The sequence below is a fragment of the Lynx canadensis genome, chromosome E2 (assembly GCF_007474595.2).
Source record: "Lynx canadensis isolate LIC74 chromosome E2, mLynCan4.pri.v2, whole genome shotgun sequence".
NCBI classification, from domain to species: domain Eukaryota; kingdom Metazoa; phylum Chordata; class Mammalia; order Carnivora; family Felidae; genus Lynx; species Lynx canadensis.
The window spans coordinates 49,874,189-49,893,803 of record NC_044317.1 but is presented as its reverse complement, the minus strand read 5'-3'; the positions used below and the strand labels follow the sequence as shown (position 1 = coordinate 49,893,803).

The window sequence follows — 19,615 nt, the reverse complement described above, 5'->3', positions numbered from 1 at the left end:
CTGGAAAGCCCCCAAGGGCCCCCCGCCTGGGCAGGAGACTAGGGAAGGGGTCCCTGACCCCTACCCGTGTCTCTCTGTGTTTCCAGAAACGTTGACCAAGCCTCACATTGTGCCCCCAAGCCTGAATCTCGTGGAAAATGCCAGCTCCGTGGCCCTGACCTGCCAGACCCCCCATGAGGGGGCTGGAGTCTGTGGCTCCTGAGGGGCCAGGCTCTCCTGCCCAGCGATCACCTGGTGCTGTCGGCTGACAACAGGAGCCTGGTCATCCACGGCCTCCGGAGGGACGACACAGGGCCCTATGAGTGTGAGGTCTGGAACTGGGGCAGCCGGGCACGAAGCGAGCCCTTCAGGCTCACCATGAGCTGTGAGTCACCCGGGCTGGGCCTTGTCCTCCTCCCTCCCTCCTTCCCTTCCTCCCTCCTTCCCTCCCTCCTTCCCTCCTTCCCTCCCTCTTTCCCTCCCTCCCTTTCCGTTCTTCCTTCTAGCCATTTATTCCACAATCACCGAATACCTGCTGTGTGCCAGCCCTGTCTCGGCACCCGACAGGACGCAGCACCAGCCCTGGTGGGGCTTCTATTCTAGTGGGGAGACAAACCTTAAACAGCTAAGCAGGGGACAGATGTGTTGTGTCACCGCCGTGGGGCTAAGGAGAACCAGGAGGCAGCGAGAGGGGCAGGGAAGGCCGGGAGGGGAAGGCCTTGCAGTCTTAGCTGGGGTAGTCAGGGCAGGCTTCCCTGAGGAGGTGGCATTCCTGCAGAAGCTTGTGGGCAGCTAAGGGAAGAGAGCGCCGGGCGGAGGGAGCAGCGTGCGAGGTGGGTGGTGACAAGTGGGCAGAGGAACCCGAGCAGGCCAAGGCGACCAGACAGGTGAACTGGGGCGGATGGCATGGAAGAGGTCAGGAGGTTGTAGGGCTGGGGGCAGATCATGCAGGGCCCCGTGAGCCGTGGTGAGGACACTGGGAGCCACAGAAGGCTCTGAGTGGAGGGAGGAGAGGATTAGACTTAGGTTTTCCCAGAGTGTCCTAGGCCCTTGTCTATGGGGGGCGGGGGTGAAGCGGGGGAGGAGGAGGTTTAGAAAGTTCGGGTCCTTGGAGAGGCAGACCCCAGGGTAGGACTAAAGGGGTGACACGGGCGAGGATTTTGGTAGGATGAGTGCTCCTGTGCACAAACGAAGGGAGGGAGCTGTGAGGGCTGGGGGAGCCAGTGAGTGAGGTGTTTGACCCTGAGCAAGCAGAGGAGGGGAGGGCAGGGGTGGGGTAGAGAGGGTTGGGTAGAAGTACAGAGACCACCGTGCAGCCTAAGGAACATTGTCAAGGCGGTAGGGAGAGTCCCATGTCTCCCAGGAAGGGGTCTGCCTCAGTTTCCCCAACACACCCAGGTATAAGTAGGGGGGCAGCCCGTGGGGAGGGCCGGCAGTGGATTCCAGGGCACAGAGGTTGGGCCCTCCGTTACTGAAACCCCTGCCGTCGGAAGCCTGCGAGGCGCCTCCTCCCGGTGGCCACGGCTGTCCATCAGGAGGTGACGGACCTGGGCCAGGGGGCAGCTGTGGGGGTGAGAAGCGGTGCGACCGTGGATGCATTTTGAATATCGAACTCACGGGGACAGCGTGCAAAGTGCCGCCGTGGGGCGACGGTGTTTGGGGAACCCGAGGGAAGCCCCCAGAGTCTGGCGGGGGAGGGGGGGGTCGTGTGGGAAGGCTCGTGGTGAGATGTGTCTACCATGGGATCCAAAGGACGGGCAAGTTGTCTAGGAAGAGCAGACTCCGGGAAGAGCATTCCAGAGAAGGAAGAGAATGTGCGAAGGCTCTGAGGCAAGACGGAACAGGAGAGAGGTGGAAGATGCAAGCAGGATGTTATTTCTGGATCGGGAGTGGAAGGTGTGGAGAGGTGGGCGGCAGGGCTGGAGGGGTCTGCAAGGGCGAGACTGTGAACGAGCCCCTCAGCCATGGCCTTTGCCCTAAGGACACTGGCGAGCCATGGAGGGTTCTGAGTGGGGGAGGGATAGTGTCAAATTTGCACTTAGGAAGTCCCCTCTGGTTGCCTTGGGGAGGATCTGATGCCAGGATTGGAAGACCGTGAGGGATCCTGGTAGCCAGGCGGTTCAGATGGGGGGGGGGATATCAAAGGATTCCTGGGCGGGGGTGAGGGCAGGATTGTCCTCTTTTCTAGGAGGGCAACAACTCAAAGCTCTTTGCATCCTTCCTTCCAGTGGTTCATCATTAATTTATTTAAAAAAATTTTTTTACGTCATTTTATTTTTGAAAGAAAGAGATGAGGGGGGGAGGGGCAGAGAGAGAGAGAGAGAGAGAGAGAGAGAGAGAGAGGCACGGAATCTGAAGCAGGATCTAGGCTGAGCCGTCGGCACAACAGAGCCCCACGCAGGCCTCGAACCCACAGACCGTGAGACCATGACCTGAGTAGAAGTCAGACTCTCAACCGCTTAACCAACTGGGCCACACCCAGGCACCTGTCACATTAATGTAAATAAGGTAAAGACTCAGGGCACCCGGGGGGCCCGGTCGGTAGGCTGTCGTTTAAAGAAGACAAAGACTCAACTCTCAGTTTGCGTGAGAAATTCAACAGCCATTGCGTTTGTTTCCTTCCCTTTCCCTTCGTTTCCTCTCCTTTCCTTCCCTTCCCGTACCAGGCACCTGTCCCAGGCTCTCCTTCTGGCTTCACGGGGCAAAGCCACAAGCATCTCTCTCTACCTTTGGGGATACACGGGTGTAAATTCAAATATTGCAACAGGGCTATTTGCTGTTCGGTTAGAAAGTCCCTCAGAACGGTGACGGTTCTGGAAGTTTAGGGCTCATGTTTGTGGGACGCGGCAGCAGGACAGGAAAACTCACCGGTGGAGGGTGGAGGCGTGATGTTTGGCTTTGCACACAGACGGCCCTGACCGAGTGGACATCACCAGCGGGTCTGCGCCCGGGGTGGTCGGCACCGTGGAGGTCGAGCTCAACTCCAGCCTGACCCTGCGGTGCCGGGCGGAGTCCCAGCCGGGCGCTGAGTTTCGCTGGACCCTTGAACAGTCCACCGCTATGCATGCGGGGCAGGTGCTGATCATCCGGGCCCTGACCTGGGAGCACCAGGGGATCTACGGCTGCACGGCCTCCAACCCGCTGACCCAGCTGGCCCGCTCTGCCTCGGTCCGGGTCAGAGTGGTAGGTGAGTCCCCCAGCGCCCCTTCCCCTGGGGTCCAAGTGGCTTTTCCTGATGCCGGCCGAAGCTATGTGGGCTTCTCGCGTGGCAGGGAGTGTGCTGCGTGGGCAGGTTCCCAGTGTGGAGCTGTTCGATCCCAGCCTAGAACCTCTGCTTCCTAGCCGTGCGCCCCCCGGGAAACCCTTGCAGGCTGCTCTGAGCCTCAGTTTCCTTACCTGTAAACGGGGGTTGTGATGCCTTCCCTTCCAGAGTTGTTTAGCAGTACAGTGAGTCGGGAGACAGCCCCTGGGTGGAGGAGTGAGGTAGGAATTCTATTAATGATAGGAATCACATGAATCACAACTGGGTGTGACTGGCAGCGGGTCCCCGTATTTCTGTCTTGAGTTCTCGAGGGGACAACACGGTGTGGCTCTTAGCCAGGGTTCCGATCCCAGCTCTGCTGCTTGATAGCTGTGTGACCCTGGGCGTGCTGCTTAACATCTCTGGTCCTCTGATTACTTGTAGGTAACACAGACATAATAACCGCGCTTATATCCTAGGGTTGTTGAAAATGAACCGACATTCGTAAAGTGTTTATGGCAGTGCCTGGCATATTGTGTTTATTAAACAAATAGAATTATTCTTTGCTGAGCCTGTACCACATGCTTGAAACAAGCCTTTCCATATACCGTATCAGCAAACACTTCTTGGGTAGCTCCCCAGCCAGCCGGCTCCGAGGTGGGCCTGCTGGCATCTCTGTTGGGTAGGAGAGACTGAGCCCTGTCCTAGGGTCTGAAGCCAGGAGCGACGTTTTTAGTCGTCGCTGAGCAGAGGACCCGGTGTACCTTCCCAAACTACCATATGTAATCTTTAGAACAACCCTCTGGTCTTGTTAAGACCTTTTTTTTTTTTCTATTTTTTAAATGCTTATTTAATTTTTGAGAGAGAGAGCATGAGTAGGGGAGAGGCAGAGAGAGAGGGAGACGCAGAATCCGAAGCAGGCCCCAGGCTCCGAGCTGTCAGCACGGAGCCCGACGTGGGGCTCAAACCCATGAGCTGTGAGATCATGACCTGAGCCGAAGTCGGACGCTTAACCGACTGAGCCACCCAGGTGTCCCCAAGACCTCTTGATGAATGGAGAAACAGAGGCTCAGAGGAGGAAGCAGGGAGTCTGGTTGATGGTCATGGGGATGTTGTAGGGTTTGAACGAGATCACGTATGAAGGGCTCTCGGAGCTTAGAGCCTGGGGGAAGGCAGCGTCTGGCATCATCATCACCGGATCGTATCGTCGCCTTTCACCAAGTGCTTACTCTGTGTCAGGCATGGCCCTGGTTCTTCCAAGTGGGATCTCACTTGATCCCGGCAGAAGCCTATAGGGTTATGAATGGCCATGCTCATTTGGCACAGGAAGAAACGAAAGCTCGGAGAATGAAACCAAGAACCCCCGTCGCATCCTGGAAGCCCCCCTCCTGTGCCTCCAGAGCAGAGCCCCTTCCTTCTTAAGAGCAGTGTCCTGATTCTTTCTCCTTGCCCAGGTCCCCAGTCATCCCTGTCTGCAGGAGCCATTGGTGGCATTGCTATCGGGATCCTGGCTCTCATTGCCCTGTCCGCAGGGCTGGGCTGTTTCCTCTGCATCAGAAATGCCAGACGGTAAAGCTGGGAATGGGGTAGGAGGTGTGGCCTGCAGGGGGCCTGCCTGGCAGAAGTGTGGCTGACCGTGGTGCTGAGCTGTGTCTGTAGCAACTGGGGAACTCGGGGGGGTTTGGGACATTGCCCAAGAATGGACGTGGGATATGGGTAGGGCCTGTGAAGATGGCAAGGACTGGAGGCACACGAGAATGAGGGATTTGGGGTTTCAGGTTCTCAAGGGAAAAAGCAGAGGACTCCATCCAGGAGGCAGCAACACCCACCTCCGAGGAGGAGCCCCATGCAGAGTCCTGTTCCAGTAAGTGACTTCATGGCTGATGCCCGGAGCAGCAGTGGGGGCTGGGAAAGAAGCTAGTATTGGGAGCCGGGGCCTCTGCTCCCAGCTTTGCCACTAGTGTGACGATCACGCATGAGATTGGAGCCAAGAACTCTGAGCAGTTATGTCTGTTCCACCAACCACAGCAAAAATGGGGCGTTAGTTGCCATCGTCTCCTTCCTCACTCTTGGAAAACTCTGCTGATGGATTTGCTGAACCCAGAGCCAGCCTCGCAGTCCACCTCAGCACCGTGCTTCCCACGCCCTCTACTGGTGGGTGGGAGCTGCCCAGAGGCAAAACGAAACATCTTTGACATCTCCGGCCTAGGATTCTGGAAGGATGGGCCCCATGGGGTGGAAGTCCTAGACGCTGTCTAGTTCAGCTCGGTTTTACAGAAAGGAGATTCATGTCCAGGAAGGATAAAGGATAAACCCGTGCTACAGAGGACCCCCTGGCACAGTTAGGGCTAGGTCTTAGATTTCTGTCCTTATCCATCTCATCAAACGGTCTACTCTCACCCAGAGCTAGATTTCCAGGACTTTTCCAGGTCAAGCTCACCAAAGATGTGATGGGTAGGTAGTCCTGGGAAGAAAGGAAGGAAGGTTTCTTGCACCACCTTTCTGGGGATGGGAGTGACCTAGGAAAACAGCCCCTTCCCCCACATCTCTTCCTAATTCCAGCCCTGGGCTGGTATTCCCTTTCTCTAGATTGGCTGAGCCCCATGTATGCCAATTTACCCAAACCTCAAGGACAGGTTGGAGTCAAAAAGGTGAGCAATGCTCCGGAGGTCCCCCTCCCTGCTCCCCTGACTACCTGGCTCATCCCCAGCCCAGTAGGGCTGTGTCAGTCCCACCTCTTGGGTTGGGGAGTGAGGCACGTTCTCTTGAGGATACCCAGTGCTAGCTTGGGTCTCTGCATCTCCTCCCCTGCCTTCTCTGGGGATCCCAAGATCCTCCCTGACTCTCTTCCCCTTTGTCTTCTAGCTCTTCAACATGACAATGTGCAGCTTTGAGCTCCTCTGGGAGTCTGGAGGGATGTAAATGCCTCCGAGGCCAAAGCTGTTTCTGGGAATTTCTGGGGGCGGTCCCCATCCCAAGCCCCATGACCTCTTCACCACTTTCTTTTCCCCCAGATGCTGCCACCAGATCCCCCAGAGCAGTTTTATGAGGTATGTTGGCCCTGCTGGGCTTGATATGAAAAATCTGCAGAGGGAATAAAACCTGAGAACTTTGTATTTGACAAGTCTGAGAAACCATCCTGTGTAAATAGTAATTGTGCATTGCAGGGCCGGGATGGGGAGAAAGTAGCCCAAGGCTTTAGAGGCAGCTGGGTCAGATTCCAGGTCTCTGGCCCCTCCTGTGTTCCTTTCACCTCCGGGGCTCTGAATTGTATTGCAAATGAGGTGGCACCAGCCAGGCACATGCTGGGGTGCAAAGGAAATCTTGGAGTAGAGGTTGCAGAGGTCGCCAGGTGGAAAGACAGAGTTCTAGATCAGGGGCAGGGCCTTGGGTCCTAAACTTACATTCACTTCTGATTCTTTGTAAGATCCTGGTGAAACCTGTTCCTCTCTTGGGTCACTGAAGAATGCAAGTTGACACTTTGTAGACACCGTGATTTTAAGGCAGTCTGTGCCCGTGGTCCCTAACTGATCTCTCCATTCACTCACAGAAGGAGCCACCATCAGTAACCCCCGGGAATGATTCTCATGGCCCCAGGAAACCATCGCCCGAAGTTACATTGGATCCATTGGTCCCCACTCTACCGAAAGGAAACGCAGAATCACACTATGAGGTACTTTTATGCCACCCTGAATCTTTGGATAGGTCAAGAGCTGTCACCAATCTGCCGCTTCCTCCTTGATGGGATGTCTGTGGGATAAACTATCAAGAGAATTTTCCCTTAATCGTTTTTCAGTTCCATCCCACCCATTTCCATCCTATCATGTTCTAGTTCACTTCATTCTCTTCTTTTCCGGTCGACTTGATCTTACTCCATTCCATGTTTCTGCCACATTTGTTTTCACGCCACCTTTTAGAAGGCGGAGAGGGGGCAGGAATGTATCCCCAAACTGAGGAGGCACTCTGAGACCAGAAAACAAAGCAGGTGACTCCATACAGTTTACACAGATTTTCATTCAGAGTAACCTACTGAGAAGGGGAGATCGGGTGGGTGATAATCCAGGCACCTGCACAGCAGTTCTCCAAAAAGTCCCGATCTTCATCCACGGATTTTATAGAGTGAAGTCAAAGGGTCTAAGGCTTAACAGACCTCTTGCTGCCACCTGTGCACCTGTGTGCCAGGAGGCGTGGGGGTGGGGAAGAAACTATGTCATCTCTACGAGTTATCTAAACAGCCACACGGAATGCCAGGTGCACGGAACACGTAAGCCCCCCCGGGGAGGTCATCTTGCAGATGTGAACAAGACGCGGTCAGTACTGGGGACACTCCGACACCGCGTGTTTCTTTTCTATCCATTTATTTGTTTACTGAGAGAGCGGCAGGCCACGCAGAGCCAGATGCGGGGCTCAGTCTCACGAACCGTGAGATCATGACCTGAGCTGAAATCAAGAGTTGATCGAGCCCCCCAGGCGCCCCTTGATTCTTTCCGTAAAATTCCTTCTGTTTCTCTTACTCATTCGATTCCATTCCTTTTCCTCTCTTCCCACTCACTGAACCCCATCGCGCTCTGTGGATTCCATCCCACTCCACTGTGTGATCCCATTGTGCCCCTTTCCATCTCGCCCTCATCTTCTTTCCCTCCCATTCTTTCCCACTTTCTATTACGTTTTGTTCACTTTTCCCTTCTAATTCCACTTGATTCCTTTCTTCCACGTTCTGCTACCTTCTACTCTATTCCTGTCCACCCCACTTCCGTCCCATCCCTTGGGCTCACTTCCATTCTTTTCCTTCTCATCCCATGTCATTCCTGCTCTTCCCCATTCATACATGTAATCCATTCTATGCATTCTGGCTTCCATCATCCCATTCCTTCCTGTTCAGTATCCCTGTGTACACTCGGCTCTGTTTTTTTTTTTTTTTATGAATTTAAACATTTTAGTTTTTAAATTGTAATTAATTAATTAATTAATCAATTGTCAAGTTAGCTAACATACAGTGTGCCCTTGGCTTTGAGAGTAGATTCCCGTGATTCATCACTTACATCCAACACCCAGTGCTTATCCCAACAAGTGCCCTCCTCAATGCCCATCACCCATTTCCCCCACCCCCTTGTGCCCTCTGTATTTAAAAGTCTCTTATGGTTTGCCTCTTTCTCTGTTCATAACTATTTTTTTCTTTCCCTTCCCCCATGGTCTTCTGTTCAGTTTCTCAACTTCCCCATGTGAGTAAAAACATACAATATCTGTCTTTCTCTGACTGACTTATTTCACTTAGCTTAATGCCCTTCAGTTCCATCCACGTTGTTGCAAATGACAAGATTTCATTCTTTTTCATCGCTGAGTAGTATTCCATTGTACAAATATACCACGTTTTCTTTGTCCATTCATCAGTTGATGGACATTTGGGCTCTTTCCATAATTTGGCTATTGTTGATAGTGCTGCTGTAAACATTGGGATACATGAGCCCCTATGAATCAGCACTCCTGTATCCTTTGGATAAATTCCTAGTAATGCGATTGCTGAGTTTTAGGGTAGCTCTATTTTTAATTTTTTGAGGAACCTTCACACTGCTTTCCAGAGCGTCTGCACCAGTTTGCATTCCCACCAACCATGTAAAAGGGATCCCCTTTCTCCTCATCCTTGACAACATCTGTTGTTTTCTGAGTTGTTAATTTTAGCCACTCTGACCAGTGTGAGTTGGTATCTCATTGTGGTTTTGATTTGTATTTTCCTGATGATGAGTGAGGTTGAGCATGTTTTCATGTGTCTGTTAGCCATTTGGATGTCTTCTTTGGAAAAATGTCTATTCATGTCTTCTGCCCATTTCTTCACTGGATTATTTGTTTTTCAGGTGTTGAGTCTGGTAAGTTCTTTATAGACTTAAAAAATTTTTTTAATGTTTTTATTTATTTTTGAGAGAGTGAGAGAGCGCGCAAGTCGGGGAGGGACAGAAAGAGAGGGAGACACAGAATCTGAAGCAGGCTCCAGGCTCTGAGCTGTCAGCACAGAGCCTGATGTGGGCCTCGAACCCATGAACCGTGAGATCATGACCTGAGCCGGAGTTGGACGCTTAACTGACTTGGATACTAACCCTTGCCTGGCTTTCAGTTCATTCCACTGCATTCCCTTTCTTCTTATCCTACAGCACTACTTTCCCACTCACTTCCTTTTCTTTTCACTTATTTCCTTCTTCTCCCTATATTTCCTTTCCCCCCATGCCTCCCTCTTCCATTAAATCCATGTTACTGTTTCCAGTTTTTTCACTCTGTCCTCTTTTATCCCTTTTCCATTCCTCCACATTGGATCCCATTCTGTTCTTTTTATTCCCACCCGCTCCTGTCATTCTTTTCCATGGCACTCCCTTCCAGCCGCCCGTGTTACTTTCCCAACCACTTGACTTCGTGCTTTCAAGTCCTGTCCCAGCATTCCTTCCCATTTCCTTACCCTCCACACCATCGTATGAACTCCATTTAACTCCATTTCCTCATTCTAGATTCTGCAGCATTCCAGTTTTGTGCCTGCATTGCCATTCTTGAACTCCCAATTACCCTTTGTCATATTGCTTTTTTGTCACTTGTTCTCCATTCCTTTCCTTTCCTCAAATGCCTTCCCTTCCCACTCTTGTCCATTCAGTTCTAATCCTGCACTCCGTGTCGTCAGTCTCCTTTCCATGCCAGTTTATGTTATTCTCTTCTTTTCCTCTGCATTCCTTTCTATTATGATTTTTCTGTTTATTCCATTTCTTCATTTACATTTTTTGGATGCTATGCCATTTATTCCACTCCATTCCCTGATTCCAGTTTCCATCCAACCTCACCCCACCCCACCCCACTCCACTCCATTCCATTCACTTTTACTCCACCCCACCCATCCCATCCCATCCAATGCCACCTCACCCCACCGCACTCTACTCCAACTCTACTCTACTCACCCCACCCCACTCTACTCCCAACCCCACCCCACCCCACTCCACTCCATTCAATTCCACCCCACCCATTCCATTCCATCCCATCCCATCCCATCCCGCCCCACCCCACCCCACCCCGCCTCACCCCACCCCACTCCACTCCACTCCATTCAATTCCACCCCACCCATTCCATTCCATTCCATCCCATCCCGTCCCATCCCACCCCACCCCACCGTGCCTCACCCCACCCCACTCCACTCCACTCCATTCAATTCCACCCCACCCATTCCATTCCATTCCATCCCATCCCATCTCATCCCACCCCACCCCACCCCACTCTACTCCACTCCATTCAGTTCCACCCCACCCATTCCATTCCATCCCATCCCATCTCATCCCACCCCACCCCACCCCACCCCACTCTACTCCACTCCATTCAGTTCCACCCCACCCATTCCATTCTGTCCCATCCCACCCTACTCCACTGCATTCCATTCACTTCTACTCCACCCCACCCATTCCATCCCATCCCATCCCACCCCACCCCACCCCACCCCACCCCACCCCACTCCACTCCATTCAATTCTACTCCACCCCACCCATCCCACCCCACCTCACCCCACTCCACTCCATTAAATTCCACTCCACCCATTCCATTCCATCCCATCCCACCCCACCCCACCCCACTCCATTCCATTCCATTCAATTCTACTCCATCCCACCCATCCCACCCCACCCCACCCCACCCCACTCTACTCCATTACATTCACTTCTACTCCACCCCGCCCATCCCATCCCATCCCACCCCACCCCACTCCACTCCATTCCATTCCATTCACTTCTACTCCACCCCTGCCATTCCATCCCATCCCACCCCACCCCACCCCACTCTACTCCACTCCATTCAGTTCCACCCCACCCATTCCATTCTGTCCCATCCCGTCCCATCCCATCCCATCCCATCCCATCCCATCCCATCCCATCCCACCCCACCCCACTCTACTCCATTCAGTTCCACCCCACCCATTCCATTCTGTCCCATCCCACCCTACTCCACTGCATTCCATTCACTTCTACTCCACCCCACCCATTCCATCCCATCCCATCCCACCCCACCCCACCCCACCTCACCCCACTCCACTCCATTAAATTCCACTCCACCCATTCCATCCCATCCCATCCCACCCCACCCCACCCCACCCCACTCCACTCCATTCAATTCTACTCCACCCCACCCATCCCACCCCACCTCACCCCACTCCACTCCATTAAATTCCACTCCACCCATTCCATTCCATCCCATCCCACCCCACCCCACCCCACTCCATTCCATTCCATTCAATTCTACTCCATCCCACCCATCCCACCCCACCCCACCCCACCCCACTCCACTCCATTCAATTCTACTCCACCCCACCCATCCCACCCCACCTCACCCCACTCCACTCCATTAAATTCCACTCCACCCATCCCATCCCATCCCATCCCACCCCACCCCACTCCACTCCATTCCATTCCATTCACTTCTACTCCACCCCTGCCATTCCATCCCATCCCACCCCACCCCACCCCACTCTACTCCACTCCATTCAGTTCCACCCCACCCATTCCATTCTGTCCCATCCCGTCCCATCCCATCCCATCCCATCCCATCCCATCCTATCCCACCCCACCCCACTCTACTCCATTCAGTTCCACCCCACCCATTCCATTCTGTCCCATCCCACCCTACTCCACTGCATTCCATTCACTTCTACTCCACCCCACCCATTCCATCCCATCCCATCCCACCCCACCCCACCCCACCCCACCCCACTCCACTCCATTCAATTCTACTCCACCCCACCCATCCCACCCCACCTCACCCCACTCCACTCCATTCAATTCCACTCCACCCATTCCATCCCATCCCATCCCACCCCACCCCACCCCACCCCACTCCACTCCATTCAATTCTACTCCACCCCACCCATCCCACCCCACCTCACCCCACTCCACTCCATTAAATTCCACTCCACCCATTCCATTCCATCCCATCCCATCCCACCCCACCCCACCCCACCCCACCCCACTCCACTCCATTCAATTCTACTCCACCCCACCCATCCCACCCCACCTCACCCCACTCCACTCCATTAAATTCCACTCCACCCATTCCATTCCATCCCATCCCACCCCACCCCACCCCACTCTACTCCACTCCATTCAATTCCACCCCACCCATTCCATTCTGTCCCATCCCGTCCCATCCCATCCCATCCCATCCCATCCCATCCCATCCCACCCCACCCCACTCTACTCCATTCAGTTCCACCCCACCCATTCCATCCCATCCCATCCCATCCCATCCCATCCCATCCCCCCTGAAAATAATTGAGAGAACACTGGGGAATCTCAGATAACCCAATTTCAGAAATTACTGGTGGGCCTATGAGGACTGGAATGTTGTCAGGAAGCTTTTCTCTTATGTGGTTGCTCATATTTATTGAGCAATGAATCTGTTCCATTGTTCTCAGTCCAGATTGAATTCCTATGCAAGCCTCCCAGTCACCACACCTCTATAACTTCAGATTGCATGTACCAACATCCTCTATTACTATTTAAGAGTTTCTAGGTTCAAATTCTACAGAGGAGAATCAGACTGGCTCAGGCCATTGTATGGATTGTATTTAGGTTTGTGAACTCTCCAGTCAGGTATGAACTGGCACACGTGGACTTTTAGGTCCCCCTCATCCAGAGAAGGAAAGACACATTTGCTTCTTTCTACCAGTAGAGCAAAAGCTCTTCCTAGAAGTGCCAGCCCGTGAAATTACTCATATCTCCTGGACCAGAATTGTGTCACATGGTATTCCTTGTTGCCAGGAAGGCTGAGAGAATGAGGTGTTATGCTTCCCAGTTCTTGTCAATAGAAGCAGGCAAGGGATGAGATATGAGCAAGAGTGTCAGGTCAGTCAACTCAATGTCTGCTATATTCTGGAGGGATGAGAAGGAGCAATCCATTCAAAGGATCTGGAGTGGAGTGTATTAGTAATCTGTTGCTGCATGACAAATGACAACAAACTTAACACCATATGCCATTATCGCAAAGTTTGTGTCTAAGCACTGCTTAGGTGGGTCTTCTGCAATGCTGTCATCATGGTGTTGGCCAAGGCTCAGGTCCCATTTGAGGCTTGACTGGAGAAGGATCCACTTCCAAGCTCAGCCTTTAGTTCCTTGCAGGCTGTCAAACGAGGACCTCAGTTTCTTACTGGCTGTCAGCTGCAGGCTGCCCTAAGTCCTTTGCTATGTGGCCCCCTCCATAGGCAGCTCACAACATTGCATCTTACTTTTTTAAAGCCAAGACAGAAATCTGATATAACAGAATCTTATATAACAGATCTTATAAAACAGAAACCACGTACATGCAATCATGCACATCCTGTCATTTTGCCATATTCTTTTGGTTAGGTGCAAGTCACAGGTCTTGCCCTCAAAGGAAGGGGGTAACATAAGGGCATGAATGCTGGGACGTGGGGATTATTTTAGAGTCTCTCCTCCAAGGTAGGGAACTATAGGGGCCATTGTAGAAACACAGAGGTGCTGCTGTGATTGAAGTGCAGTCAGATAGGAGGAAGTTCACTGGAATTTCCCAGGACGGAGAACAATGCCCGAGCATCTGGGCCTTGTACTAAATACAGCAAGTAGACCAGGAAGGCCTACATAGAAAATGGAACTCATCTTTTCTCTTTGTGTAACAGGTGCTTGTGAATCCAGAACGCAACATCTACGGCCAAATCAACCCCTCAGTCTAATGGAGGGAGATTTCCCTCCTCCAGAAATCCTAGAGAAATCACGCTCAATCACATATTAATGAAATTTATTGGGTGCTTGTTTTATTCCAGCCATTGTCTTCGTAGGCCTTGGGACATTTAAAAAAAATTTTTTTTTAATGTTTATTTTTGAGACAAAGAGAGACAGAGCATGAGCAGGGGAGGGGCAGAGAGAGAGAGAGAGAGAGAGAGAGAGAGAGAATCCAAAGCAGGCTCCAGGCTCTGAGCTGTCAGCACAGAGCCCGACGCGGGGCTTGAACCGTGAGATCGTGACCTGAGCCGAAGTCGGACGCTTAACTGACATAGCCACCCAGGTGCCCTGTGACATTCTGTTTTAATGTGTTGTTCAAGCACTGGACCCTAGCTCCCACCAAATCTTGGGCTTTGACTCATGTTTCTTTACAAGCAATAAAAACAGGGAGGAAGTGACCCAGAATTAGAGGGCCAAGGTTTGAGACTCAGAATCTGGGGCTGCCATAGCTGTATCATGGAGATGGGCAAACACCAGTGATAGACACAGCATGCCCCCCCCCCCCAGGGGCATTTCCCCACCCCAGAGGCGGGGTGGACTGTGTCTTTTCAAATCATGGTAGAGGATAAGACACAAGGAGCTATTAAGAGATGATGACAGGAAAAAAAAAAAAAAAAGCAGAACGAAGGGAGACAGCAGGCACGAGATGCTTAGGATCTCAAGAATTTGGGGGGTGAGGGTGGGGAGAATCCGATTTGATGAAGACAGAGTGAGGAGTCAAGGCTGACTCCCAGGTTTCTGGCCAAAGCACCTGGGTCACTGGCAGGCCACTCTCTGAGGCAACAGTGAGGGAGGATATGAAGGAAAATCAAGAATTTGCTTTAGACATGTCAGAAATCAACTGGAGAATGAAACAGGCAATTGTTCGTAACAGTCTAGATAAAGCAGGGCTGGAGATACACACGTGGGAGTTGTTAGTGGGGTTTAAAGTTACGGGAATGTAGGTCTTGTGTCGGGGGGTCTCCAAGACCACACTCAGGCCCAACGATTTGCTAGACCCAGAAGTTGTTACACTCATGGTTACAGTTTAGTGCAGCAAAAAGATAGAGAATGAAATCAGCAAAGGGAAAAGAAAAGGTTCCGGGAGTGGAGCATGGAAGGCACCAGGCACAAGCTTCCACGTGTCCTGTCTCAGTAGAGTCACATGGGAATTCCCCCAGCAACGATGTGTGACGATACTTGTGAAGTGTTGCCAGCCGGGGTGGGGGTGGGGGGGCTTGCCCTGAACCTGAGGGTCCAGGGTTTTTATAGGGGGTCAATCACATGGGCAGCTCCAGATCCCCAGAAGGAAGGCAGGTGTTCACTACAGATCACGTTGTTTGTATAAACCATCCGGACAAGCTGGTCCAAGGCCACAAGCCTGCCTGCAAAAACCCTTTCATCAGAACATTGCAAGAGCTCAGTTCCTAGAAGCCACCCGAGACCCAGTCGTGGAAATAGGCCTTTCTTGGGTTTGAACACTCCAGGCCTGTTGAGTTAACCCATTCCCCTACAGATTGCAAAGAAAGTGGGTAAAGACAGAGAAGAGTAGGGGCTGATCACGAAGCTCTGGGTCCCTCCAATGTCTAGAGTTCGAGAAGAGGATTGAGCAAAGGAAAAAGACTGTCTCTTCCCACCCCCTGCTTCCAAGAACGCCCCACCCCTACATCCCCCCACCCCTACATCCCCCCACCCCCAGGATCCCAGGTATGGGTCATATTCCCCCTCTAGTGACTCATAGCTTTATCTTCCAGCCTTTAGAGCAAGTGGATTCATGACCTCCTTGTTCCTCGGTAGATGCTAAGGCCACACCCAGATCCTGGCCGACAGAACCCTCAATGTGAAACTTGGGTCGCAGCCAATCCCCAAGTAGTTGATCGAGAAACCTCTGAGTTTGAAGGGCATCTTCCTAGAACGAGTTCCTGTTCCTCGGTAGTAGCCATTCTGAAGCCCCCGTAACATTCAGGTTAGGTCATCAGGATTCGGGAGCTCCTGGAAGTAAAACTTGCCACCTTGTTCATTACGAAAGAAGAAGAAGAAAAAAAAGACCAAACAAAAAACAAAGTCAGTTTTAAATTCCATATCACTAATGCTTTAATGTCTGAATATCTTAAGGTAAAAAAAAAATACTGAAAAAAATACAGAAAAAAAGGAAGATAAGCTAAACGTCAAAGCATCCCATTATGATTGTCATATTTGTACTGAATCTGTACATCATAATGCAAGATTTGACATCTTTTAAAAAAATTTTAATGTTTATTTTTGAGAGAGAGAGCACAAGCAAGGGAAGGGCAGAGAGAGAGAGAGACACAGAATCTGAAGCAGGCTCCAGGCTCTGAGCTGTCGGCACAGAGCCTGACGCGGGGCTCAAACTCAAGAGCCAAGAGATCAATGACCTGAGCTGAAGTCAGAGGCTCAACCGACTGAGCCACCCAGGCGCCCCCGCAACGTGTGACACAACACAGCCAGGAGCATGGCAATTCTGTGTCTTTCACGTCTGTCATTAGGGTTTTAAAGATTTCTTATGCTTCCTATGTTTCGCTTGCATGATGAATAAATACAAGCTTTTCTGTCTTGTTTGCAAACTTAGTATTGCTCGTGTAGAGGAAAGATGTTGATATGTAGGTCAAGGGCGATATAACGTAAAAGTTAAGAGCATGAACTCTAGCATTAGACTTCTTGGACTCAATCCCAGCTCTGCCCTTACAACACAACCCAGGGTGAGTTACTTAGCATTTCTGGGCCTCAATTTCATCTTCTGTGAAATGGAAATAACAGTCCAACCTGGTAAGAATTGCCATGAGGACTAAGTGAGAAACATTTATAAGGACCTTATGGCAGTGCCTGGCACAGAATGGTGCGTAAATGTTTATTCTTTCATATTTGATGCCTTTCTAGCCTCTGCCTGTGGTTAATTTCTTTTCGTTAATTCTCGTGGGTCTTGTGGTTTGTAATGATACCTGCTAATGGTAACTTTGCATTCTCTGTACCCAATGGTTGTGGGTCTCTACTTTTGTGTCTGAAATGTATGCAATAAGAAGTTAAAGTGGGGCGCATCCAACTTCAGCTCAGGTCATGATCTCACAGTTTGTGAGTTCGAGCCCCACATCGGGCTCTGTGCTGACAGCTCAGAGCCTGGAGCCTGCTTCAGAGTCTGTGTCTCCCCCGTTCTCTGCCCCTCCCATGCTCATGCTCTTTCTCTGTCTCTCAATAATAAATAAACGCTGAAAAGAATATTTTAAATACTTTTAAGGAAGTAAGGAAGAGATGAACTAATTATCTATAGCTGATTGTCTCACCAGAAAAGCCAAGAGGATCAAATGAAATACTATAAGAATTCCTGACGTTTCAGTGGGCTAACCAGATCCAAAATAAGTATTTATTTTTAATTTTTTAAAAGTTTTTATTTTTATTTTAAATGTTTGAGAGAGAGAGAGCGAGCGAGCACAGGGGAGGGGCAGAGAGAATCCCAAGCAGGCTCCACATGAGCTCACATGGGTCTCTGTCTCATGAACCATGAAATCAGGACCTGAGTTGAAATCAAGAGTCAGACCCTTAACAGAGCCTCTCAGGCGCCCCCAAAGTTTGTTTATTTAAGTAATATGCTGGTGCCCCCAACACAAGTCTTAAAAAAAAATCAACCACAATAACCAATTATAAGGAATTTAAGCGGGGGGCAGGGTAGAGATTACATTTCAAATAGCAATAATTTGTTAAAGGTTAGAAGTTATGTGAAGAAAACTACAGGAGTACTTTGACAACAATACTAATAATTAAAAAAAAACATTTTATTTTTTTTAACGTTTATTTATTTTGAGACAGAGAGAGACAGAGCATGAATGGGGGAGGGGCAGAGAGAGAGGGAGACACAGAATCTGAAACAGGCTCCAGGCTCCGAGCAGTCAGCACAGAGCCCGACGCGGGGCTCGAATTCACATACCGCAAGATCGTGACCCGAGCTGAAGTCGGACGCTTAACCGACTGAGCCACCCAGGCGCCCCTAAAAAAAACATTTTAAATGCCATATTTTCACGCAGCAGGGCTCCAACTATCAGCTTCCTTCCTGGTGGGGTGGGAATAAACATCACTGTTTTCCACAGGCAGTTAATGAGATGTTAAGGCATTTAACAAAGGGCCAGGAGCCTTTATTTATTCAAAATAAATATTTATTGAGCATCTATTATATTGCAGGTACCTTAGGATGCTGGGGCTACAGCACTAATCAAAGTAGATACAAATCCTTTCCCTTATGGAGTTGACAGGCTAGTAGTGAAAGCAGATAACCGACCAAATAAATACGTATCATATATATATATATATATATATATATATATATATATATGTGTGTGTGTGTGTGTGTGTATATATATGAAAAATATATTCATATATATGAAATATACATTCATATATATGAAAAGTATATATTCATATACATATATGAAAAAATATATATGAAAAAAATATATATATTTATATATAAATAAATATATAAATAAATATAAACATATATAAATATATATAATAAATATATATAAAATATATATTTATATAAATATAAATATATAAATATATATAAATATATATATATATATATATACACACACACACATACATATATATATATAAAATTCTCTTTCTGGAAGCCGAGCTATCCCAGCCTGAGTGGCAAGGCCTGGGCTGTGGACGGATTGGTGACTGCAGGGCGGCCTGCTGACAGTGAAGCTTCTTGTCCTCCCGCTTTTAGGTAATTTGGCCTTATTAAAGTACCTGGGGTATTGTCTGTTGGGGAATTGCCCTCAGCAGGCCCCCTGGGAAAAGAACCATTGGGGAAAAAATAAGGTTCCGCAAGAAATTGTGCGGCCTTACGTTTAGCCCTTGCCACCCCCTACGGAGACTTCTCTACTTACAGGAAGGATAGCCTCATGCATTTGCCAGCAAAGAGGGCCTGTAAAGGAGAGACATACGGATCTGAAAGCCCCACTCCGGTAACTAAGGAGTGTATCTTTGGACTCAGGTCACTCTAACCCCTGGGCCCACCTGGCCCCCAGGAGGCATTCCAGATGATGATTGAACCTAGTCGGTTAAGGGACAGAATGGCTCATTGGTTCCTAGGTGCATTGCCTCTCCGAGAATGTATAAGGCGTGGGTTTCTAAGGCCCTCTTGGCCCCCTCCTGGCACCTCGGACCTAGGCGAACACTTTTGTTCTTCAAAACCACAAATGGTTCAGGGAAACAACCAAGAGGTCATGTCCCTGTAACTGTTCCACTTGAGGGGTTGAGAGGTAAATGACCTTTCATGAAAACAGCAAAGCAACTACTTTATAGATAAGCATAGATACATAATAAAAACAATGAAAGAAATTAATCAATAAGCAAAGGGCAGGAGGGGACGTTATGAGAAAACAATCATGGTATTCCTTATTGGGTGATGACACAAAGGAACAATTTGAGAATTGGGTAATGCCAGAAAACGTAGATGACGTATGCTACAAGGAGATCACTAGCAAATATAATGCCACGTTTGCTACAATCAATCGGCCAGTTCAACACACTGTTGTTGTCTGTGTCCATTTTTATTTTTTTGTTTTTATGTTAGTTTTTTATTTTAGTCTTGTTTTATTTTCACTTTTTCGCCGACGCCGTTCATCCTTCGGGAACCCCTGGGCC

At 50.0% G+C, this 19,615-nt stretch overlaps 1 protein-coding gene across 1 annotated transcript in view; it reads left to right on the top strand.

The window, feature by feature from the left end:
- Positions 1-14,016, top strand: part of CEACAM20 (CEA cell adhesion molecule 20) — a 52,289-nt gene extending 38,273 nt beyond the window's left edge. Inside the window, 8 exon segments of the mRNA XM_032591410.1 lie at positions 87-188; positions 191-364; positions 2,888-3,166; positions 4,675-5,084; positions 5,810-5,871; positions 6,235-6,270; positions 6,771-6,893; positions 13,867-14,016. Of these exon segments, the coding sequence (XP_032447301.1) occupies positions 87-188; positions 191-364; positions 2,888-3,166; positions 4,675-4,793 (674 nt within the window). The 3' untranslated portion in view covers positions 4,794-5,084; positions 5,810-5,871; positions 6,235-6,270; positions 6,771-6,893; positions 13,867-14,016.
- Positions 14,017-19,615: the final 5,599 nt, after the last annotated feature.